Source organism: Clinocottus analis, unplaced genomic scaffold (genome assembly GCF_023055335.1).
Source record: "Clinocottus analis isolate CAN_PGR_092001 unplaced genomic scaffold, fCliAna1.0.p SCAF_1, whole genome shotgun sequence".
Taxonomy (NCBI): domain Eukaryota; kingdom Metazoa; phylum Chordata; class Actinopteri; order Perciformes; family Cottidae; genus Clinocottus; species Clinocottus analis.
In genome coordinates, this window is record NW_027175820.1 from 23,094,520 (window position 1) to 23,118,985 (window position 24,466).

The 24,466-nt window shown below is 43.2% G+C and overlaps 2 protein-coding genes across 6 annotated transcripts in view; one reads left to right on the forward strand and one right to left on the reverse strand.

The window, feature by feature from the left end:
• nav2a (neuron navigator 2a) overlaps nt 1-14,488 on the forward strand; it is a 103,147-nt gene extending 88,659 nt beyond the window's left edge. For all 5 annotated transcript variants that reach the window (XM_068571727.1, XM_068571745.1, XM_068571752.1 and 2 more), the window contains 18 exons: nt 1,050-1,073; nt 1,467-1,541; nt 3,601-3,684; nt 3,774-3,897; nt 4,327-4,535; nt 7,021-7,193; nt 7,306-7,459; nt 7,689-7,878; nt 8,044-8,144; nt 8,239-8,334; nt 8,604-8,781; nt 8,873-9,108; nt 9,235-9,386; nt 9,965-10,036; nt 10,130-10,326; nt 10,441-10,559; nt 11,308-11,508; nt 11,827-14,488. In XM_068571727.1, coding sequence (XP_068427828.1) covers nt 1,050-1,073; nt 1,467-1,541; nt 3,601-3,684; nt 3,774-3,897; nt 4,327-4,535; nt 7,021-7,193; nt 7,306-7,459; nt 7,689-7,878; nt 8,044-8,144; nt 8,239-8,334; nt 8,604-8,781; nt 8,873-9,108; nt 9,235-9,386; nt 9,965-10,036; nt 10,130-10,326; nt 10,441-10,559; nt 11,308-11,508; nt 11,827-11,952 — 2,511 coding nt within the window. In that variant the 3' untranslated portion in view covers nt 11,953-14,488. The remainder of the gene's footprint in view (nt 1-1,049; nt 1,074-1,466; nt 1,542-3,600; nt 3,685-3,773; nt 3,898-4,326; nt 4,536-7,020; nt 7,194-7,305; nt 7,460-7,688; nt 7,879-8,043; nt 8,145-8,238; nt 8,335-8,603; nt 8,782-8,872; nt 9,109-9,234; nt 9,387-9,964; nt 10,037-10,129; nt 10,327-10,440; nt 10,560-11,307; nt 11,509-11,826) is intronic.
• Nucleotides 14,489-16,982: 2,494 nt separating this feature from the next.
• dbx1a (developing brain homeobox 1a) lies at nt 16,983-20,304 on the reverse strand. The gene is made up of 4 exons (XM_068575742.1): nt 19,876-20,304; nt 19,654-19,755; nt 17,662-17,864; nt 16,983-17,512 (listed from the first exon to the last, which is right to left on the reverse strand). The coding sequence occupies exons 1-4, from the start codon at nt 20,240-20,242 to the stop codon at nt 17,231-17,233; spliced, it is 954 nt and encodes a 317-aa protein (XP_068431843.1). The 5' UTR covers nt 20,243-20,304; the 3' UTR covers nt 16,983-17,230.
• Nucleotides 20,305-24,466: the final 4,162 nt, after the last annotated feature.

Sequence of the window (24,466 nt, forward strand, 5' to 3'; positions counted from 1 at the left end):
TACAAAATGTTTTATCTGCCTTAGAATGAGTATCGTGTGATAAATTAATGCAGAAGTTAATTGAAAATTATATGAAACAGAATCGTGCTTTCAGATATTCTGCCAAAAACACAAACAAGCAGAGCAAGAATATCTCATAATATTACATTAATCTATAGATCAGAGCATTTCAATTGACTCACCACGGCTCTCAACATGGTGACGGCTAACGGTGCTAATAGCGCTAACGGCGCAAACAATGCCAACAGTGCTGACCGAGACATAACTTTACATCTGAATATCATACAGAGAACCACATTGCATCCCGTGTTACGTTCTTGAAAGTAAAATCATCAAATGTATAAATGTTTACGTAATAATAATCTTTTCCAACTTGTCCCGATGACAGGTTTTTGTATGATAAGAGACAATCGTTGGGTTTTACACCAGCGCCACAATAAAAATTCCCAAAAAGATTATGCATGTTAAAGGCGATAAACTGACATTGAACTTTTAGCTTTTAGCCAAAGTTAAACCAGTTTTGAGTCTGTAAATTGCAGTTGTCCGCTTGTAAAGAAGCGGTCAAAGCGGTTCCAGTCCAGTTTATAGAGGAAAACATTTCCTGCTGCAGCTTGTTTACATGTAAATGTAAATGTGGGTGTTGCATGTGTCACTGTTTTGGTGAGCAGCAGCAGGGTGTGTTGCGTTCAGGCGAGCGTCTTGTTTTGCCCGCTCTCGCTCTGTATGTCTTTGGCTACCTGTCTTTTCATACTATTGTGCTGTGTGCAACCTGTGGACACAATAGGATTCTCCCTCACACACACACACACACACACACACACTAATGAGTGAAATGCCTTCAGGACGATATCTCCCCTTTCCAGACACATTACACCAGACAATCTCCTTCACAGTTTACACATCTCGTCTCCACAGAGCTAATAAATCACGGGCCGTGTGCTACGCTCTGACCTCCGGCAGCTTCAGCTCCTCTTTGTCATTAAAGTCAGGATTCAGTCGGTACTTCCTCTAATGATTTCTCTCTCCTTGTGATGTTTGTTTTTCGACAGAATGAGGAGAAGTCCCAGTCGGAGGTGAGTGTCGGCTCCGCCCACTGCACATCTTTCATGTCGCTTTTCTCTGCTCTTTAATTTTCCATGCTGGACTTGTTGGAACACGGGGTGGGGGGGCTTTTTCCACGGTTGTATCTAGTTACATGTGTAACTGTATTGTGACTGACCCTGTAACGGGCTCTTGTTCCCCTCATGAACACCTGTGTGTACACCTGTACGTGCTCCTTTTATGTGTTTCATCTCCTCACCTCAACATATCAGTGCTCCCATCTGGGGAGCCTCCCTCATTTGTTTTGTCACATGTTTTTTTTTTGTTGTTCCCTTCACGTGTCTGGATGCGTGTGTGTGTGTCGTATGTGCGCGTATGGTTTTTGTCTGGTGTGCTTTCTGATTCTTTTTTTCCACGTTCCTCAGATCCGTAAGCTGCGGCGGGAGCTGGACTGCTCCCAGGAAAAGGTTTCCGCCCTGACGACACAGCTGAGCGCCAACGTAAGCGAGCGAGCACGCAAACACGTGCACACTCACCCTCCAAAACAAACCGATTTGTGTCGTGTGTATTGTCTCTTTCTAGTGTTTATCGTTCTGCACAACTAATCGCCGATATGCGCATTAAAAAAACACATTTTGCGGTTAATTCGGTCCGAAATCTGATTTAAAATGATTTCATATTAATGTATCATTGAGGTATTTATTACATAACACATAAATAACAGTAGTTAGTTTAAAATAAATTACACCTGAATGTCCTAAACTAACTAAGTTATGAGGCACATCAAAGACGTTTTCCCATCAGAGACAAATAGAATAGAGTAGATGTTAGTAGATCTTAGTTTATTGTGTTTGCAGGCCAACATTTGCAGCTGAGGCCGTCAGAAATTGTCATTATTTTTCCAGATATTTGATTATGTCGACAGCCGTTCCTAGCGTTTTTAAAAAATATATTTTTAGAAAATTAGTCATGACTTGAAGCAGATAAGATTTGATGTATTTTTTTTATCAAAAGACAAACTCAACATTTCCTGAAATTTGGGAACAAAACGATTCCGAAATCACACGAAAGAAGATTTTATGATACTCTTCAAATGCTGAACGGAAAGCTCCCGTCGAGCACTTTCCTCCCAGAAGGTGTAATTTCCCATCTGGCAGAGCCATCTGAAGATCTCTTAAAGCGTCTCCAGACACGATTCTCTCTGCCACCCGGCCTCCTGCATTGCACAAGTCTCGCCACGCTCCGCTTGTAATCTGCTTCCCCTCCCCGAGTCTGTGCACGCCGGTGGTTTGACTGTGGATTAGAGATATGGAAGGAAGGCAGCGGTGTTCGATTGCAGCGGTGGAGTCGAGTCTCAGCGCACCGCTGAGGGACAGTAGCAGATGTGGGCTGAAGATTTAAAGCTGCCTGGATACAAGATGCGACGTGGGGGCGTTGAAAGGAAAACACAGGTAGAAGTAGAGGAGGTGGGATGTTGGGTGGAGAAGAAGGGGGCTTTACTGTCTCTTCAAATATTTGATTACACGCCGCAGACAGATGATGAAGTATCTGTACACGCCCCGGAGCTCCGCCTCCCTCCACCTGAGGCCGAGAGTCTAAGATCGTCCTCTGAAGCAACGCATCAGTCATCGCCTTACTGAACTCTCACACACACACTTCCTGCAGGCGTCTGCAGATCATTCGTACTTGTAAACTCATACGATCTAGTGGAGGATGAACCTGCTCACCTTAGTGTGTTTAAACCAGGAAAGAATGTGCAGATTTTCACTTTTCAAATGCCTTTTTTGGTTGTAATGTGTTCCTTTAAAAATTGAATCTTTCATTTTCTTTTGACGTGTGATTGGAATCTGCTCGTTCGGCTGGTTTGTTTTAATCCCACTTTGCCAATGTTGTTGTCACTTTGATAGGAAGTAAATATATTCTCGCACTGTCTTTACACTGTCCTTAACTTAAATCTCCTAAAGTGTAGAGAAAAGAAGTTTACCCGAAGATGACTTCACGTCTATTTTAGTCCAAGGGCAGTTTTTTTCTTCCAACTTAAAGGGGCTACTCATTCACCACAGTGTTATTACTTTTGCACGGTTATTTGGGTTTGCTCAGCTTTTCATTCGGGTTTGTTACGTGACTGATGTCATGTTTGGGTTTTAGCTCCAAGGTTGAAGCAGTTGCGTCGAGCGCTCTCGCCTTTTCTCAGTCGACTTGTTTAGAATAACTTTTCTCAGCTCCCTCCCTCATGTTCTCCACATCCATCGAAGCTCTCTGCAGCGCTCACAGCTGTACCGTCAGGGAATTAACTTCAAGCTGACTCCTTGTTCACTTGTTAGCCAGAAGTCTGAGAGAATTTACAGATCTTACAGTTCATTAGAATCCGGGATTAGCCAATTTGTACTTGGCCATAATTATTTTTGCAGTTTTAAGTTGTAATAGGAAATCCTGACTGATGGAAGTTGAAATGTTGGATGCAAGTAGTATTTTATGAACAACAACCATGAGGTTGGAGGTTTGAGCTCGACAGACCTCCTGCTTTACGTGTTGCACATACCTGTGTTTCCCCTGCAGGCTCACCTGGTGGCAGCGTTCGAACAGAGTTTGGGCAACATGACCATCCGCCTGAAGAGTCTCACCTTGACGGCGGAGCAAAAGGTAAAAAAAAAAGAGGGAAAACAGCTCCTCTTGTTTCATAACTGTAGGTGATTCATTGGTTTGATACGCCGGTCGTTTCCTCTGTTTAGGACTCTGAGCTGAACGAGTTGAGGAAGACCATCGAGCTGCTGAAGAAGCAGAACGCCGTCGCTCAGGCGGCCATCAACGGCGTGATCAATACACCTGAACTCACAAATAAAGGGGACAGGACAGGTACGGACCAACACTACACTAAGCAAGGATTTTAGAGTTTTAGACGTTTATAGTAATGCACCAAATATAGCTCATCAGGATGTACATTATATATATATATATATATATATATATATATATATATATATATATATAGACATTTTGAAGTGTTGAGGGTTTTAATTCATCAATAATTTGCTGTAGTTGTGAGCTTGGTGGAGAAAAAGCTTTAAAACAGCTTCGCACCAAGACGATAACGATTAAAGTTCTTGAGTTCATGACAGCAGGATCATGTTCTCCACACAGTAAACACCAGTCAACGAATTTAAAACTTTCACGTCACAAATGTGCAGCAGCAGCCAGATATATATATAAATGATATGGAATATTTAATGAGATGTATTTCAGCCTAATGTTTGACAAACACATACATGTCCCGTCTCCCCTCAGTCAGCAGTAATGGAAGTAACGGCAGTCCTCAGCAGCAGCAGCAGCAGCAGCAGCAGCAGCAGCAGCAGCAGCAGCAGCCGGACCTGCGCATCAGGAGGCAGCACTCGTCCGACAGCGTCAGCAGCGTCGCCAGCGCGACCAGCCACTCCAGTGTGGGCTCCAACATGGACACCGACGCAAAGAACAAGAAGAAGAACAAGAAGAACTGGGTAAGATGCTGTGTACACAAATATGAATCTAAAAGACTTCATCATGTGATGATGATACTAACACGCAGCCGGCCAGGACTCACACTGCTATGTTCTCTTTGTCTTTGTCTCTTTGTGCATTTTCATGTGTGTGTCGGTGTCACATGTTTTTGGGTTTTCTCCCGTTTAGGCTACTTTCACTGGGGAAAAGGTGAATACACTCAAGATTTTACACACTAGCACTAAGTAATGAACTAGTTGGTGATCTGCAGGTAAAATAAACATTTAGGTTAAAGCTGTGCTGAATGTAGTTGCAGTTGTCGTCTCTTAATCTGCACAGAACCAAATATTAGTGATGTCACAACAACAACGTTTCACACACTCACAAACTTTTCCTTCTCTGTCGTCGAAAGACTTTTTTGTGCACCGGAGGACAAATCGGGGACGATGACGTACGCAATTTTCTTTCTGTCCCTTTCCGTTTTGGCCTCGTTGTGTTAGCCGCCCGTCGTTGTCTGAATCCGATCTCGTGTTGCGTTTCCTGCTTTTAGGTCGCAGTGATAATAAACAACCCGTGTGGATGTGCCTTCAGCTGCCAGAGTTTGTGTAGATGAAGACCCCACAGGAGGTTCCTCTATGCAAGACGCTGTCTGTGTGTGTGATGTGGAACGTATAGGGGCAGTGGGTGTCGGCTTCATGGTGGTTGTGATGTAGCATTAGCTTGCAGCTGCCTGGAGGTCAATTCAAAGCAGCTTCCTTCCTGTCTGGGCCTCTGGTTTAGTCTGTCCCTCCATAAACACAGTAACACACCCCGGACCCATATGAACATGTGCTGTTTTGTCTCTCTGTCTTCCTTTGCTTCGCTTCGTGTGGCAGGTCTATGAGGTAAGGATGGTACGCTGTGTGCAATGAAAGAAACAAAGCGTACCCGACTCGTGCACTTTTTTCTAGGTTACTAACCTCTGTCCTTTTCCTCCTGTCCTCTGCTGCCACCGTAGTGTCTGTCCTCTCCTCCCCCCACTCTGCTTCCCCCCTGAAAACTGCTTTTATGACACCTGAGCCAACTCTATTGAGGAAAAATCCAGAAAATACTCTTTACACCGTCATAATAACAGGGTATTAGATGTAGCTTGTGTCTCTGGATCCATTTTTCTTTTAAATTACATAAATATGGAGATATCTAAAGACAAAAAGCTACAAAGAACAAACGGTTGTGGAGGATATAATGTGTTCCCCACATTATAAGACAAGTAAGGAATCCCTGAGAGGCAAGTGAGAAGAAATTTTTTTCGGGTGATTCATTTTTTAAGTCTGAACTAAGCAGTTTATGACTTGAGAACAAGTTAAAACATATTTTTATAGAAATTTACATTTAAAAAAAAAAGAATAAAGTAAGCATTTGTTGTTGTAATACTCATTTTGGCCACAAGAGGGCGAGACGTTCTGCATCTAATTTAAAAGCATTCCTGTTTTTCTTCCATGCGAAATGTAGCTCACATTACTAGCAGCACCTTTTGTGTTCCCACCTGTTCCACAGTCATTTATATAGATGATCCTGGCAGAACATCCAAAACACAAGAAAGAAAACCATTTTGATCAGACTTGGACATTTTTTTTCTAACTTTCCTCTCAGGGCTTCCGTAGAGACGGAGTGAGAATGCATTGTAGCGACAGCTCTCAGGTGTGTTCACCTGTCTTCAGTACAGAGGCCATTTCTCACAGGATATTAGTAGAAGCAGTGATCTGAGTCTCAAGTATCCACGGAGGATTTCTCCCTTTTAAAGGAGACAAACAGATATTGACACGGGTCTTATCTAGAAGCAGACATGCAGATTGCATATGGCTCATAAATTTTTAGTTTTTTCTACAGCTTAGAAAAACATTGTCATTTTTTTTTTAAAGTCAAGAGAAAATTCACACTATCGCACATACAAGCGTCCATATTTAGTTTAAAAAGTCTCCCAAAGGACTCTCGACACTGTCACCTGCTCCCCTGGAAGTTTCTCTTTTAATACGTTGAGAGAAAAACTCGAGAAGAAAATCCAATTTTCATTTCCTAACATTAATTGTCGCCGTTAATTCATATATATATATATATATATATATATATATATATATATATATATATATATATATATATATATATATATATATATATATATATATATATATATATATATATATATATATATATATATATATGTTTAAAAAACGATACAATTTCAGATTTAGTGTTTGAAAAAAACAAAAGCAATGAGCCATAAGTATTCACTTCTCCCACATTTGGAGCTGTAGCTCAAGTTATAAGACAGTCTTCCCTTAATTCCTTTTATCCCTTTGACTCACTTGCACTTCTTCACAGCTGTTTTTCCTCCTCTTCCCCCGGCACTCTCCTCCTCCTCCTCCTCCTCCTCCTCCTCCTCCTCCTCCTCTTCCCTCTCAGCCGTGTGTTTGAGGCGCGCCGCCTCGCCCGCTCACCGTCTCTCCTTCTGTTCTCCACCTGCAGCTGCGAAGCTCCTTCAAACAAGCGTTCAGCAAGAAGAAATCTCCCAAGTCGGCCTCGTCGCACTCGGACATCGAGGAGATGACGGACTCGTCGCTGCCGTCCTCCCCCAAGCTGCCCCACAACGGCTCCACGGCCAACAGCCACATGCTCAGGAACACGCACTCCAACTCGCTGTACGTAGGCCGCCGCGCGCCGCGCGGACACGCTCGTAGCTTATCCCGAGTCTGCTCGGGTCGCGCTTTCCGAGCGTCGGCTAAGCGGCGCCGTCCTGCTTTGTGTGTGCAGATTGTCCGAGTGTTTGGACAGCGAGGCGGAGACGGTGATGCAGCTGCGCAGTGAGCTCAGGGAGAAGGAGATGAAGCTGACCGACATCCGCCTGGAGGCGCTCAGCTCCGCCCACCAGCTGGACCAGCTCAGGGAGGCCATGAACCGCATGCAGGTCCGCCCGCACACGCACACTTTATGACACCTTATCCACATGTAGAACACAATTAATAGGATAGCATGCAGTACATATGACATGCAAAACTATGTTAGTTGAATTGAACAATTTTTTGGTGTTTTTCCTTTATTTCTTATTCTTAATAAAACAAGCTATACTTTCAGAATGAATTAACTGTTCGCTGTTTTTTTGTAAACTAGCTTCATCCATGTGTGTGTGTCTGCAGGTGGAGATCGAGAAGCTGAAGGTGGAGAACGACCGTCTGAAGGTGGAGAACCAGGGCAGCAGGATGGGCTCCCAGGCCTCCGTCTCGTCCTCTCCTCCCCGTCATCACACGCGCAGCCAGGCTCCGGGAACCGGGCCGGGGCTTTCCCAGCACAGCCTCAACCTCACCACCAGCGAGTCCACCAGCCTGGGTACGACAGAGCTCACGAGAGACTGAAGGGGCCTCAACCACATCGCATAGATGTCTTAAACATAATAGCGAATATCTCCAAATCAGTGCATTTACAGAAGATACACTTACTAGCTTCCTTTAAGGAAGTAGAAGCCTGGATTGACTTTGCTCTCCTTCCTGTCAGACATGCTGCTGGACGACACCAGCGGAGACGGCGGGATGAGGAAGGAGGGGCGGCACGTGAAGATGGTCGTCAGCCTGGACGAGGCCACCAAGTGGGGAGAGGTGAGACCGGTCTTTTTGTTCATTGCGATCGTTAATGTACCTGAAGGCTTCTTTGGTCTCTAAAACCAGTTGTGTCGGGGGTTTTCCATCGCAGGAGGGCCGGCCTCGTCAGTTTCTCATTGGTTGCATTGGCGTGAGCGGTAAAACCAAGTGGGACGTCCTGGACGGAGTCGTACGGCGCCTTTTCAAGGTAAACATAAAAACAGGAGTTATGGCCGTGCATAATCAGATCATTAGAAGCGCCTCGGCATTGCGGCGGCATGTTTCTTTAGTTCTGCTTGAGTTTTAAATCTTTAAAAAGGAATCTAAAAGTATTAAGCATCTTGAAAATGTCTTGACAGTTAGATTTCCTTCTGTTCAGCAGTAACATTTTGATGAAGCATCAGAAAGAGACGGTTCCCTCTGGGGAAACTTCCTCAAAAAAACGTCCTTCAAATGCCGCAACTTTGTGTCTGACAGGAGTACATCACCCACGTGGACCCGGTGAGCCAGCTGGGCCTGAGCTCAGACAGCGTGGAGGGATACAACATCGGAGACATCCACCGGCCCAGCATCCCCAAGGCCGCGCACACGCCCGAGCTGCTGCCCTGCGGCTACCTGGTGGGAGACAGCAACACCATCAACATCCGGCTGAAAGGTACCGACGCCTCATCTCGCTGTGATCATACAGAGAGACTGTGTTGTGTCTATTTTTACAAGTGTCCTGACGTGTGTGTGTGTGTTTCCAGGTGTGAGAAGTGAGAACGTGGACTCGCTGGTGTTCGACACTTTGATCCCGAAGCCGATGCTGCAGCGCTACGTCTCCCTGCTGAAGGAGCACCGCCGCGTCATCCTGTCGGGCCCCAGCGGCACGGGGAAGACCTACCTGGCCAATCAGCTGTCTCGACACCTGCTGCTGCTGGAGGGCCGACCTCTGACCCCTCACGCCGTCGTCACGTTCAACGTAGACCACAAGTCCGGCAAGGTAAGTGCACACGTTGGAGGAATTATGAATTTCTCTGAAGTCTCTCTGACCCTGGTGCTCCAAGAACAGAAAGACAAATACTAATGGTTAACCAACATGTCTGTGTGTGTGTGTGTGTGTGTGTAGGAGTTGCGTCAGTACTTGTCGAGTTTGGCCGAGCAGTGCAGCGGTGTCCCGGGGTCGGACGGCCCCCTGGTGGTCATTCTGGACAACCTGCACCACGTCAGCTCTCTGGGAGAGATCTTCAACGGCGTCTTCAACTGCAACTACCAGCACTGGTCAGTTCTCACACGTGCACACAGACACACAATACGCAGATGTGTTAAACAGTATGGACTTCTGTACTGTATGGCAGTAAAGTGTAAAACCTTTGGAAACCGTGTGCGAAAATCCTCCTGCGACAATTTTAAGTCCCAGCATGCCCCATTTAGACAATCTTTTGGCATAAAATAAGTTATTTTTCCATTTTTGAACTCAACAACACAGTTTTTTTGACTGAAACTCCTTCATAACAGGTCAAGGCTTTGCTTTGTGATTTTGGTTGCAGATTATGATTCTTTAGGTCCTAATCTTTCCAAAAAGGTGTCTTAATGACACTCCAGGAGGCATTTTTGGGGAATCTGGCTCATATCACGCTGGATGTTCATAGTTACGATCAAAATATCTTTTAAAAGTGATTTTTTTTGGCAGATATACATTTTTTTCCCCAAGACTTTGCTGAACAAATATATACAAGAAACAAGTATTGGAATCAATTTGTGGTTCCTATGATGACTCAAACACAGGGGAAAAGGAGGTAGACGAAATTGCTTCCACAGTTTTCAGCGAGTTAACCGGTGTGTTTCTCTTGTTTCAGCCCCTACATTATCGGCACTATGAGCCAAGCCACGTCATCGGCCCCCAACCTGCAGCTTCATCACAACTTCAGGTAGACGGTCGCGCACAATAAATCCCGTTGGAAGCTTTTCACCGTTTTGCGTTACGATGAAACGACCCTGATGTTTGTCTGCGCTCCCGTCAGGTGGGTGCTGTGCGCCAACCACGTGGAGCCGGTGAAAGGCTTCCTCGGCCGCCACCTGAGGAGGAAGCTGATCGAGACGGAGATCGGCAGCCGAACGCGCAACATGGAGCTGGTGAGGATCATCGACTGGATCCCGCGGGTTTGGCACCACCTCAACCGCTTCCTGGAGACGCACAGCTCCTCCGACGTCACCATCGGTAAAGAGAAAGATGCTCGACTGAGGAGCGACGCTTTATTTTAAACGTCACATGTGTAGAAACGAGCAGTGTCTTACCTCCCCCCCCCCCCCACCCCTGCTGTGTGGCGTGCAGGACCTCGTCTCTTCTTGTCCTGTCCCATGGACGTGGAGGGATCCAGGGTTTGGTTCACTGACCTCTGGAACTACTCCATCATCCCGTACATGCTGGAGGCCGTACGGGAGGGACTGCAGGTAACACACATCATTTGATTGATATCTCAAGAAATGGAAAATGATGGAGTGATTATGCTCCAACCAAAGAAGAATTACACACTTTATTTCAGTTCTGGGGTTGTTTTTTATGTTTTTAGCTGTAAAAATGAAACCAATTAATAAAAGAAACTTCCTGAGGGGACGTTTAAATTATCCAGCCGATTGAAGTGGAACGAGTCAGAGGATCATAAAACTCTTCAGATCTGCCCTCTCAGAAGACCCGGCTTGTGTTCATCAAAGTGAAATGGATTCAATTTGTACTTTTAATCTGCATGTAATTAGCATTTGATTTAATTAGGCAGCCGCTAATTACCAGAATGCAACCTCTGAGTGGGAGTGAAGGGAGAAACATGCCTCATCGGCCTGGAAGAGAAGTAGAGACGCTGTGACGGGAACAGGGATTATGTTTTCAGGTCCTTAGAAACTTACTAAAAAAATGTTTTATTTTTTTTAAACACAACTTTTTTATAACTTCACATTCTATGTGTTATTTATTACCTTTAAGACATACTATACTATGATGTTTTTGAATGACATGACTTTTTATGACTTACTCTACTATATTTTATGACATTTTTTGTCGGTCGAGCTGCGACTCGACCGTTTCTTGCACACAAACGCTGAACGCTGCTCCAAAGTGTCGCCTGAGCTTCAGACAAACTGCTCCTCCGCGTCCTTCGGCCTTTTCTCGTGTGTTTCAGCGACTAAACTCTGTGTTTCTCTGCAGCTCTACGGCCGCAGGGCGGCGTGGGAGGACCCCGCTGCCTGGGTGATTGACACCTACCCGTGGTCCGCCACGTCCACGCCGGCCGACTGGCCGCCGCTGCTGCAGCTCCGCCCGGAGGATGTGGGCTTCGACGGCTACTCGGCCCCGAGGGAAGGCGTCAGGAAAGAGCCGCCGCAGAGCGACAGCGACGCGGACCCACTGGTGAGCAAAAACACACGTGAAGAACAGAATATATAGTATCTAGTTCATGAGAATATGGGAGTTTATTCTTGACCTTATGGACAATGTCCACTAGCATTCCTTAGCCTCTTAGCTTGTTATAGAGATGATAGAAATAAGAAACAAACACAATACTAATATCTCAAATTAAGTAGGAGACATCAAGTAAAGAGAACATCTTGAACTAGTGTCAGTGACTTCCTTCAGAGTTTCAACTCCTTTCAGCAGTAGAGATTAAAAGATACTTCACGTCTTGAGTTGTAAAGCTTGATCGGACTGACGCGTTCACTCTGGTTACAGATGAACATGCTGATGCGTCTGAAGGAGGCGGCGACGTCCTCGAGCCCGCAGAGCTACGACAGCGACTCCAACAGCAACAGCCACCACGACGACATCCTGGACACGTCGCTGGAGTCGACCCTGTGATGCGACACACGGAGAGGACCTTTTTTTATTTTATTGGAACTGTGAGAACATCGTTGTTTAGAGACACAAAATCCAGCCACCTTAATTTGGGTGCAGGTAACCCAAATACGAAAAAATAAGTAAAAAAGAGAAGAAGAACAGAAAACAGGTTCAAATGGCATTTCAGAAAACAGGCAACAAGTTTGTACTACAATGCGCTGTTTAGTTTTTTTTTTCTTTTTTCACCGCTGTGGCCAGTGGCTCCTGTCGGGAGCCTGACTTCTACTACAACAAAAAAAAAAAGCACACCGCCTGTCACGGTTTGGTGAGGCGTCATCATTAACGTCATCAGCAGCCAGCGGTCCTCCTGGTCCGGCCCCAGCTGCAGTGCGTCTGAGCTGCCTGCAGATGGCGATACAGACACTCGTCTACCAGCCTGTGAGAACAATGATGAGGCTGCTGCTGGCGCTGCCGAGTGGATGGATGGATGAACAGCGAACTGCTCGTCTTCCTCCTCTGCGGCTGAAGTTGGCTGTGTGGCTGCTGGAGGATAAATCAGGTCAAGGTGAACATTAAAAGTCCCACAGCAGGCCCACTCACATCCCAAACTCTAGTCACTGCTTGAGTTGATTCACGTGGCGGAGCGATAGATCATGAAACAGATGTGGATCCACAAAAAGTAATTGAGAGCACCAATAAAAACGGATCAGATCATGCACCTTTAATGTGTTTCAGTTAAATGTCTTTGCAGTCGAAGCCCTTCGTGGAATCTGTGACGTAAGCATGGTAATAAAGGAAGTTGGTTAAAACTGTACCAACATTGTATCACCAAAGGTACATCCTGCCTGAGAAACGTCTTCTGCAAGACAGTAGTTACTGTGAAATGGAGCAGAGTAACCGTTTCACTACATTACAAACCTTTTTATTGGCCAAACAAACGGCTGTAAACGCAGACACTAACACCTTTAATTTATTTTGCAAAGCAAGGACTGAATCCAGTTTACTAAATCCCTTTAGAGTCCTTGTTTTTCCCAAAAAAAAAAGACAAAGCCGTTCAATAGGAAAGGGCACTAGCTGGGAAATAATCACTCACCATGGCTGAATTTATCCTTTTCTTTTACCACATTTGTCATAAAAAATCCTTTTGTGTTGTAACTTTCTGTGACTTCACACGGCTCCACCACTCCTCACTTTGACTACTTAACAATCCTTTGAGATCTCCACGCACATTGGGCCCCAACAGGCCGTTGTAGCACAAATCTCTCTTTGGGGGACTGAATTCAAACAATGCCTTACTCTTTTCTAACAGACTATGTGCATTAGCAGATTTTTTTTATTAGTTTACTTTGTCTAAAACAGCTGTAAAACGTAACAGGGCTCCGAGTCGACGTCGACCTCTCATCATATCAAACGCCAACGCTGCGGGATGGAGACGCGGATGAGAAGCAGTACTTTGGGTTTCTAATTAAAGTGTATGCATGTGCAACCTATGTGCTGTGAAGCTGGTGGAAATAGTTGGACCACCGGCAAGAAAAGTAAATATATTTGATGTGTTTCGGTGCTCGGATTTTAGGAACGTTCTGCAGGTTTAATCGGGCGAGGGAACTTTAAGACGACGTGTTGATTTAATACCTCATTCCCATCCTTTCGCTGTGCTTTCATGACGCTCAAAGTTTCCTTTTATGTGATTTGTGAAGAACAAAACTGTCCTAACAAACATCTAATTACGTGAAAACTAGTGTATATGCTGCTTTGTTTATAGAAGGTATAAAGGTACTTGTGGTTGAATGATGTAAAAAAAAAAAAAAAAAAAAAGTTTGACATTATCAATGTGGCTTCAATGTAAAGAATATTGTACTTTCATTTTTTTCTTTAAACCTCCCAGCCTACCTTCTGGGAAGGGCAGGCGGTCGTTAACAGCCGGGGAGGTCATGTCATCCAGCACGACGTCCACGGCGCTCAGTGTTTTAGTCACAGATCCTATGCAACATTCATTCTGCTCTCCGAATGGAAGCCAAACGCTGTATGTGCGTCTGTCCCCCCTCCGAGGTTTTTTTTTTTTTTTCCAGCACTGCCTGAAATTTACAGCATGGAATCCCATTCGTTAGGACGTTTCAGATTTTAGCCCCATGTTCTTTGTCCATATGTATGTCCATGTAGATGTTAGAGGCCCTCCTGCGATGGTACGTGTAAGCACAAAGAGACCGATCTGGTTTGTCTCGAGGAAAGTCTGCTCTAAAGGTTTGGATGTCGTGAAAGCATTTGACCCGTCTGTCAGTTTATTACTCAAACTCAATGAATGTTAAGCCTTCTTTGCTATGTACATTTTTTTGTATGTAACATAACCTTGTAAATAGTTGATTTATCTCGCAGAATTTTGATGACTTTTTCTAGCTGATTTGTTACAGTACTTGAAAAGGAGTATTTTGTGTACAGTCTCTTTACATCAGAGCAGATTGATGCAGTTTGTCATCACTGGTCTGGCCAGGGCTTACTGTGCTAGTCTTAAGTTATTGTGATTCAATAAAATTAATGATTATTTATGATTGAATTTTGTCAAATGGTTCCTTGATAATAAAAAAAAAGACTTGGAAATGTTTGCAATCATGAAGTCATATTACGAGTGTGTCGTAAAAAATGTCAGTAGATTATGTAAAATAATAATCGTAAAGTCAGAGATATGATTTTAGAGCTTGTCTTGAAAAGGCATTTAAAAAAATAAAATGCATTAAAAAGAAGGCTAAAAAGAATAATGTCGTAGCAATTCATTAAGAAGTGAAAGTTAGAAAAAAGTAAATTGTGTCGAAAGAAAATACTTAATTTATACTTTAAAGAAAAGTATAGTGTCAAATTAAACTTTTACTATGTCGGAAAAAAAACAGTAAATCATAAAAAGTCAGAAGATGTTATGTCAGGTGACTTTTAAAGAAATGGCATTAAAAAAAGTAATTGATAGTATCTCAAAAGAAGTCATAAAAATAATATTATAGTCTGAAAGAAAGTGTTTATAAAGTGTTTCCTGTGTTGACAGGAAGTAACATAATAGAAAAACCTTGGCAAAATTGTAAACAAACCCAATTAAAGAAAAGAATAACCAGCTGAAACACTTCAGCAGTAACAATAAGTAACATGTATTGGCAAAGTAATGATTAACAGAAATAAACTAAAACGGAAGTAGGGACGTCAGGGTCTTAAAGGTCAAAATAATAAACAAAACCACCGTAGACAAACTAAAAAAACAACACGGTCAACTCAACTGGCTGACAGAAACAAACATAACACTCACGATGACGAAGGCCAAGAGGGGATAAAAAGAAAGAAGACAGAAGCCCGGGAACTGCTGCACTAATGACTGATGAGGCTCAGGTGTGGCTCTGAAAAGGGGGCGTGGCAGACCTGAAACACAGAGAGACCGCGCTCTTCTAAAAAAAGAGGCCAAAATCAAGTCAATGCCGTATATAGTGTGACAATAAAGGAATAAAAAAGCCACAGTATAGTATGTTTAAAAAATATGGTACAGTACGCCTTAAAAATTCATTTATTATGTAAAAAAAAAGAGGCATAAAAGAGCATGAGAAAATAATTCATAAAAAAAATAGCATCGACAATTATAATACAATTGAATAGTTTAGTGAAATTCAGGATCATCACAATGCTTTATCCTTGATTTTAGAGAATAATTATTTTAAGTATTTTTACCTCAGAAGCCGTTGCTTTAACTTCTTCCCCAGCTGCAGTGCGTCTGAGCTGCCAGCAGATGGCGACACAGACACTCAGCAAGCTCAAACGGTCAAACTCCAGAGAGGTCATCAGCTCCATCCCAAACTCTGGACTCTGTTTCATTGTATTCAATTGTGTCAACACCCTAAAAGAAACAAAACAAATATGAGGTGAGAATTCTTTATTAATTCCTCCAAGCTTGTCTCCATGTTTTGTTTTTTTCCACCGACTTTATTCTTGTGGTGAAACTTCCATATTACCAGTTTATATCATGGATAGTTTTCATCATTTTTTGTCCACACGGTGATTTGAATGCAGACATTTCACGGTCTTACAGCTGAGAGACTGTTGTTCTTCCAGAAAGAGGTTTGAAATAGAGCTGAATAACATTGGCTGTGTTCAAATACCGTCCTGTATAAATTCAATTAGTATGGACTGCATGCTACTAAATTCATAGTGTGAACAAACTATTCACTTTTACATGATACTTAGCATGAATAGTCATTACATGCACACGTTTCACTGGTCAAACACACAGACACTAACATATATCACTTATTTTACAAAGACAAAACAGGGACTACATCTAATTTACTAAACCTTTAGAGTTTATAGTTTTCCCCCCAAAAAACGTAAACTTTCTAATTGGGTTATAAACATTCACTACGGCTAAATGTGTCCTTTAAACTGTTGTCATGATTGAGATAATGTATTGTTTCCTCTTTATAAGTCTCTATAATGACTCCTTTGATTTAATCAATCCTGTAGGATTGAGACACAAATGAGAAGTATAGTTTGTAATAAATTATGAAATGATTACAATCCTTTAACTGCTTTATGTGATTTATGATGAAGAAAACTACAATATATATATATATATATATATATATATATATATATATATATATATATATATATATATATATATATATATATATAGGGAAGCAAAACAATTTGAGGTTAAAGGTAGAAAGTATGGGGATGGAAAACAGGTTGACATCATTCTGTGACTTGAAAATAAATGAATATTGAACTTTTTATTTTCTTTAAACGTGCCAGCCTGTGAAAAGCAGGTGGATGTTTCTTTAGAGCTGCGTCATCCAGACTATTTGTGACTTTTTTGTCAACAAAAACAAACAAACAAACACACATTTGACTTGGAATTGTTTACAGTTTTATTTGGTATTGTACAAAAAATGTGAAATAAACATATATACAGCACATAATACAACATACTTATTAAAGAAATTCATATAAATTATTAACGAAATAGCTACATTTTTTTCAATAAACAACTCTATTCAAGGTAAAAGTAACTCAATATTCTTGGCATAAAATTTCCATACAAAATTGTACAAAATACTGTACAATTGAACAAAGCTGTGCAAAACAGCAAATCGTGTCTTCAGAAGCTGATCCTGTACAGTGCGCATGCGCCGATGAAGCGACAAACTTTCTTTTTTTTTCTTTTTTTTTGAACAATGACATTTATGCGGTCGGCAGCTTCTTACAAATCCGGTCACAGTCTCATATGAAAACAACACGTGGGTTATAGTCTCTATATTGGCTCATAAGTTCATTAAGATACTGTAATTTCTTCTTCGTCTGACTCCGAGAAGTCCGAGTGCTTACTGGAAAGAGATGGAGAGGAGATCCTGGAGTCTGCCCTGATTCTCTCTCTTCTAAACTCTTCTTCCTCGTCTTCCTCCTCAGCCGAGGACTTCTTGCCCACGTCGCTGAGGTCCGGGTGCGGGTTGGCTTTCGTGGGCAGCGTCTGCTCGCGGCAGCCGCCTGAAGACAGCAGCTCTCGTTCCTTAGAGTTCCTCCACTTCATCCTCCGGTTCTGGAACCAGATTTTCACCTGAAGATGGCGGGAAGAAGAAGAAGGGGAAAAAAACACGGTGAGTGAAAAAAAAGTTCTGTCTCATGTGCAGTGTGAATGCGCAACTGCGTAATTACGCGCAAATTACGCATGAGGATTTGAATCGCTTGTGGAGTTTGTATATGTACCTGTGAGTCTTTGAGGCCCAGTTTGGAGGCCAGCTTCTTCCGGTCGGGCTTGCTGATGTATTTCTGCTTCTGGAACATTTTCTCCAGGGCTTTGCGCTGCACATCGGAGAACACCGCCCTCCTCAGCATCCCTCTCCGGGGTTTCCCTCTGGCGGCCAGGGGCCAAGAAAAGGTCCCGGGAATGGGGACAACGGATGAACATGCTACAACACAAACAAAGAGGAGAAATTGGAACCTGTTAGCTTTGTGTTCATCTACGAAAGAAAAAATAAGAAGGAAAAAAATCTGCTAAAACGACACGAATAACCAAATATGTTGCATGGTCTACTTCATCTATTGTCCAAATGTAACTCAAACCCACTCAACGCATCTATACGGATATAATGATCCTCCTTTTAAGTTCCTATACTTTTTTCTACCGGTTATTATTGGAAGTGTTTCTCCCTTTGGAACTCTGTGCAATACGTCTCCGTTTTGAGTGAAATGGCACGAGGTGACTAATTAGCACATTGGCCGGTCCCCAACCGCATTGGTATGGTAAAGAGGTAGCATATCCTTTAAGGAACCCTGTGAGGGCGGATAGAGGAGTTAATAAACCGTGAACGGTAATTGTGTAGTAATGAACTAACGCAGAAAAGACTCTGGACAGGCGGCGAAGGCCATATATTATCGCAACAAAAGGAGATTTACACTTTCAAACTAAACACAACTGCATACCAGAATACTGATGCCCAGAGGAGGAGGAGGAGGAGGGGAGGGGGGTGGAGTGGAGGGGAATGGCGCTTTTTTTTTTTTACTTCTTCTTCTTCGTGCCTTCAAATCATTTTCATTAAATGAACACGAAAAGCTATTCAGGACGCTGGAGTTGTTTTGTTGAGGCTTTCAGCTGAGCCCATGAAAAGACTCCATCTCCATTATGATTTGTCTGAATGAAAGCACGGACTAGCGACTTTATAGACTTTTCTAAGAGATTATTCTTTATCTCAACTCGTTGATTGGCCCGCGTGGAGAATAAACGTTTAGGGCAGAGAGAGAGAGAGAGAGAGAGAGAGAGAGAGAGAGAGAGAGAGAGAGAGAGAGAGAGAGAGAGAGAGAGAGAGAGAGAGAGGACTGGAGGTCAGTGGTAACCTATCCGATGGGCCGCGCATGCAGCACGCACAGACGTTCCTCGTGCTGGGACATTTTTTGGATGCATGTTGGGACTTTTAAAAAAAGAAGAAGAAGAAAAATCGCTCCACATCAGCTCCCCTCCGCGCGAGACACTTTTCCTGTCGGGGTTCTGCTAACTGGACGTCCTCCTGACAGTAGCTGCCCTGTGGCCGCAGAAGAATCAGGAACAACGACGCGCTATGTGGTCTTGTGAGAATATTGAAAACTCTCAATAGCGCCTAATAGGGAAATTAGTGCATGACTGGTTCACGCCTTTGCACCCCCCCCGACACCCCCAACCCGCACCCAGCACCCCCCTCCTCCTGGTAAAAGTCACTCTCCGGGGTGTGTGGGTGGTTCACCCGGTGGGAGCTGACCAAATTGGTCACGGTGCTGAAAGCTTTGTTGCCCGCCACAGCGGCCCGGTGGCCCCCCGGGCTCTGTGGGAAAACGCGGGGCCAGAGAAATGCCAAAACGCCCCCAATGGGAAGCAGGGGAGGAGGGAGAGGGGGGAGACTATAACTCGCCACTCCGCCTCAAATTTAGAGCGTGACGATTTTGGATAATTGGTTAATTAGGGGTATGTGTGTGTGTTTGTGTGTGTGTGTGTGTGTGTGTGTGTGTGTGTGTGTGTGTGTGTGTGTGTGTGTGTGTGTGTGTGTGTGTGTGTGTCCGGGTCGGGGCCAGAGCGACCCAGTAATAAGACAGTGATTTCTTCTTTTTGGGTGGTAAAGAAGAAATGACATGGGTAAGGCAGTGTTTTACATTTAAAAGCAATGAAGTTGCCCGTCGCTCTAAAGAGAGATGGAGAGAGATGGAGACGTGCGTAAAAGTTGCGCCTACCTGGGAAATAAGGCGTCCTGAATATGGGGTGGAAGGTTCCGTCAAAGCAGGGGATGGGGAAGGTCTTGGAGTGCATGCTGTTGAAGGCAGGGTGTGAGGACGCTGTGGAGGGAGGAACATCACACAGGTTAATCATTCCCGAAAGAAGACACGTCATTTCTACACGACACTACACAAACACGGCAACTCGAGGGAGGAGGGGGGGGGGGGGCGTCTACTCACAGGTCTTTGGTGAAGGAGCGAGGATGGCGCTCACTCCAAACTTGAGAAAAGTCGGGTCCTTGCTGCTCGACACCGACATTTTCGGCGAGCACGACTCGCGCGTCACCGCGGTCGCGGCCAGCGCGCGCTCCGCGGGCGCGCCCCCGCAGAAGGACACGGTGGTGGTGGCCGTGGGCAGGGAGGCGCACGCCGACGGGACAGTCCGGTTAATGAAGGCGGCGGGCCGGCTTATCCGCAGCAGGTCCTCCACGAGAAAGCTGGAGTGGGTCGGGAAGCCGGACTGCAGGCCGTGGTGGAGCGGCAGCGCGGCGGGCCGGTACAGCCCCGGGTAGAAGGCGGGAGGCGCGAGGACGCTGGGGATCATCATGGTCCCGGATGATGAGAGGGGGAGACGAAAAAAATCAAGTGCGTGAAATCTGAGATACTCCTCGTGTCAGCTGGGAGAGAATCAGTCGTATGAATGGCTGCTAACTCCTCTGGTTTCCTTACTCAGGGGAGAGAAGTTTTATAGTGGCCGCCCCCCCTCCTCTTCCTCCCTCCCTCCTCCTCCTCCTCCGCTCGGCGCTGACAGCCTCAACAATGGGGCTCAACAAAGTTCTCCACATGGGTCGCTTTCATGCCGCATCCCCCGGGCCGCTGATTGGCCAGCGGACGCAATTTATGATTGCATTAGACTTCATAAGCAAGCAACACACAATGTCCGCAGCACAAAAGAGGCCCAGTCATCAATTTTGCATGTTGACCACTTTCCTTTCAATTTGTTTTGTTTGGCAGAGGCAAGCGGCCTAATTAAAGAGCAATCTTTACAGATTCAGGCATTATATGGGGACTTTTAATGAGTACTTCAAGAAAAGATACTTTATTCGTTCCCATTCATGGTGTCTTTCTGTTATGCAGATTATCTAAACAATAATATATATATATATATATATATATATATATATATATATATATATATATATATATATATATATATATATATATATATATATATATAGGTGTGTGTGTATATATATATATTCGTTAAACATGTAAACATATTCTTTTATTCTATTTTCAGCTCTGCAAAAATAAAAAATATACACCTAAACGCCAATAAAAAGTAGGCTTTAAACACTCTTAATATAATAAGTGGTTGCGTTGTGTTAAATCCTGGCAGCATTGTCTGCGCTGCGCAGCATATGAAATGTAAATCAGTTTTAGGGTTTCATAGGATTCTCAACACTCAATCTGGCCCTCGTCATGGAATAATGTCTTAAACGGATTTCTGCTATCAAAACGCTTTAACAGATGTGTTAAATATCACTCTTTCTGCTCCATTCAGGGAGCGGAGCCGCAGCTCAGTGCGCACAGGAGAAGTGTGCGGCCTGCGCGGCGCGCTCATGATCCTGTTAACCATGAACTAACTGTCACCCTCAGCTGCGGAGGAGGCGCCCCTCGGCCTTTCTCTCCTGCCCTCTCTTCTCTTCAGAAAAAAAGAAGAAAAAAAAAGCCCAGAGGAATTAAAAAAAAAAAAGAAGCTTTATTTCTAAAGACGGTTTTGTTCTGCTATTTTAACCGGCTGAATAAAAGTGCATCTGTGATTTGATTTAAAACGCATTCATATGAGCGGACACTGAGACCATATAAAACTCTTATTAAAGCGACTTGGAGCCTGATCGTCGTGTTCTGTCAGCTTTGCCTCTGAAAACCAGTTAAAGCAAAGCGATCAGGCGCAAATGCACCGGGAGCCGAAGAGGGCAGAGAAACGCCTGATTGTTAACAGTTTGAGACCGATTTCAAATAAGAAATGCAGTAAAAACTGTTGGGAAAAGTTTGGTTTAGATTCAAAATGCAAGAAATTAAAAAATAAACCTGTATACATATATGCAATACACATTTATTTATATTTATTTATATACATTATATATATATATATATATATATATATATATATATATATATATATATATATATATATATATATATATATATATATATATATATATACATACACATAATTATATTTTACTGATCCATTTTACTTTTATTGTCACATTAGTGGACTTCACGTCAACAAGCTTGATCATGAACATTCACATTTAATTTTCATATTGCATATATGTTTGCACTTTACGAAAAAAAAAATCGAATATATATATATATATATATTTATATATATATATATATGATGACAATAATAATATATTTTAATCACATTTTATTTGACCCAATAAGACTGAAAGTGTATTTAGTCAACAAAAAAAAAAAAAAACTTAAGAAGAGAGGCTGAATGTTTCATTTAAAGTGTATGAGCAAACTTTTTTTTCGAAAAAAAAAAGCCCCCCGGTGTGCGCACTGAGCTTCACTCCCTGACTGCTTTGCGGTCTTAAGTAACCAGTTTGCATCATTTGGGATCCGCTCAAACACCCATCAGTGGCTCCACATCAATCTCATAGAAACTGTCCACGATCCGATAATTAAACGGGAACGCCTCCGTGAAATGATCCTTCAGAGAGAGAGAGAGAGAGAGAGAGAGAGAGAGAGAGAGAGAGAGAGAGAGAGAGAGAGAGAGAGAGAGAGAGAGAGAGAGAGTCGACGCTTATCAGCAGGTTGCGCACATGCAGCCGCGCGCCGGCGCAGCGCTGCACCTCCGCTAAGTAACGAGAACCTTCAAAGCTCCTTTTTTTTCTTGTTTTTTTTTTATGAGCCCCATATTCCTTTACTTGGCTGCCCCGAAATCCTCCCTTTGTGCGCGCTAAGCAGATGGTTAGCAGGAAGCATGAGCTGCTCTGGCTGACCGAGACTAATTTCTACGAGCTTTGCAAGCTTGCCACGTCCCCGCTCCTTTACCAGGCCGAGTAAAAACAGCTGGCTGCGGCTGAATTAAAGGCCATTAAAAGCACATCTCTGAGATATTACCCCCCCCCCCCCACACACACACACACACACACTCCCCCTTGTTAGAGCCCATCACTCTATCACAAGACTCAACGTCCCATGTTAAAGTTTACATGCATTATGAGGTCATTTGTAGTCTTTTCTTAGCCCCTCACCATGCAGCAGGCCCAGTACATTCACCCTACTGCGCATGTGTTGTCTCGTAATTATATGTAATAACTGTATTGGTATTCATAATGTGTATAATATTCATATTGACACCGCTTAATCATGTTTATGTTCACTTATGGTGGGCTAATTCCCCCTCTGGGATTACCTTCTGATGTGTATCACTTATGATATCCTTAGATATGCCTGCAGGGAGGATTATATTCCTATAGATTACCATATGACTCACACGCCAATTTAAAATATTCCGAAATTAATGAATGCTTTTCCAGATTTTTTTTAATTCGCCATTTGTACAGAAACCAAGAGTTTAGACACTCATATTGTGTTTTCCAGATTTTTCTAGTTATACCTGTATAGACTATCATCTAAAAGTGAAATATAAGTGAATATTATCGGATTGTTGTACCTTTTTGTTTTTTCTTCTTCCTCCCCCGACACGGTCACAGCAGTTTACCAAACAGATGAACTTACCCATTGTCTTGGCTCTCTTTCTGCTTCGTTAAGTGAAAGGGGCTGAGTAAATATGTTACCCATGCATGAGAGGCTCTCTATGCGCCGTGCCATTGTGCCGCGGGTCCGACAGGTGGTTAACTGTTTATTATTCCCTCATTATTTATCGGTGACGTGGCCGCACCGAGGAGAAGGGAACTCCCCATCTTTTCACTTGAACCGGGGAGGAACAGATTGTGCTGACTGGTCGCAGCCTCGTGTGTGACACCGGTCACCATGTCCATCCATCTCAGCCTGCAGCCATTCAGCCCGCATCCAGATGCATCAGGGGTTTGGTAAACTGGACCATTTATTTCACTTAACACATCCATCCTGACAGATTCAGACATTTTCTGTTGCACACATATGCGCTCCAAATACAAGGAGGGAATTGATTTTATACGTTTTGGGACAGCATAACAAAATCTACATGTATGAATATATTATTTATGTTTAAGTGCAAATAAGACACATTTAAAAGCATTAGAGGGAGATTTTAATATTCAAGGTTTTTTATTTGCCATTTGTGAACAGACCACACATGCACACATTCATCATGGCTCTCTGAGTCAACAGTTTAGGAATTAAAAACACACTATAATAAGAAAGGGGACATATATGAAATATGAAAACACTTTACATACTGGTGGTTTATGTACAGAAAGTGGTAATATGTGCCAGAAAGCTATTAAATACAGTTTAAACAACAGTAACACACTACTTCCTGGATTGTGAAAAAAGGGAGAGCTATACAGGAATATTGATATATAGAAGACAGATATATATTGAGAGGTGGGAGAAAATATTAAGAGGTGGAAGAAAGTTATGTGATATTGCCAATATTGTTATTAAAAGGGCCCAGATATGTTTGATTATATATAATCAAGTAGAGCTGCACGATAATCATTAAATATCATTAAATAAGACATTAACACACAAAAACACTCAATAAGGGGCCCTCTGATATAATAAATACCTCACTTCTGATACTATATGTTGCTGCTAATATATCCAACTGTGTCCATAATCTGAGTTCAAGCTGAATCCACTC

Excerpts from the sequence above, each read along its gene's own strand:
- dbx1a (XM_068575742.1), bottom strand. The coding sequence starts at position 20,242 with ATGATGATCCCCAGCGTCCTCGCGCCTCCCGCCTTCTACCCGGGGCTG. Across the intron at positions 19,756-19,875 it reads CGCTCCTTCACCAAAGACCT|CGTCCTCACACCCTGCCTTC; the intron begins GTGAGTAGACGC and ends CTCCCTCCACAG. Across the intron at positions 17,513-17,661 it reads TGGGCCTCAAAGACTCACAG|GTGAAAATCTGGTTCCAGAA; the intron begins GTACATATACAA and ends CGCCATCTTCAG.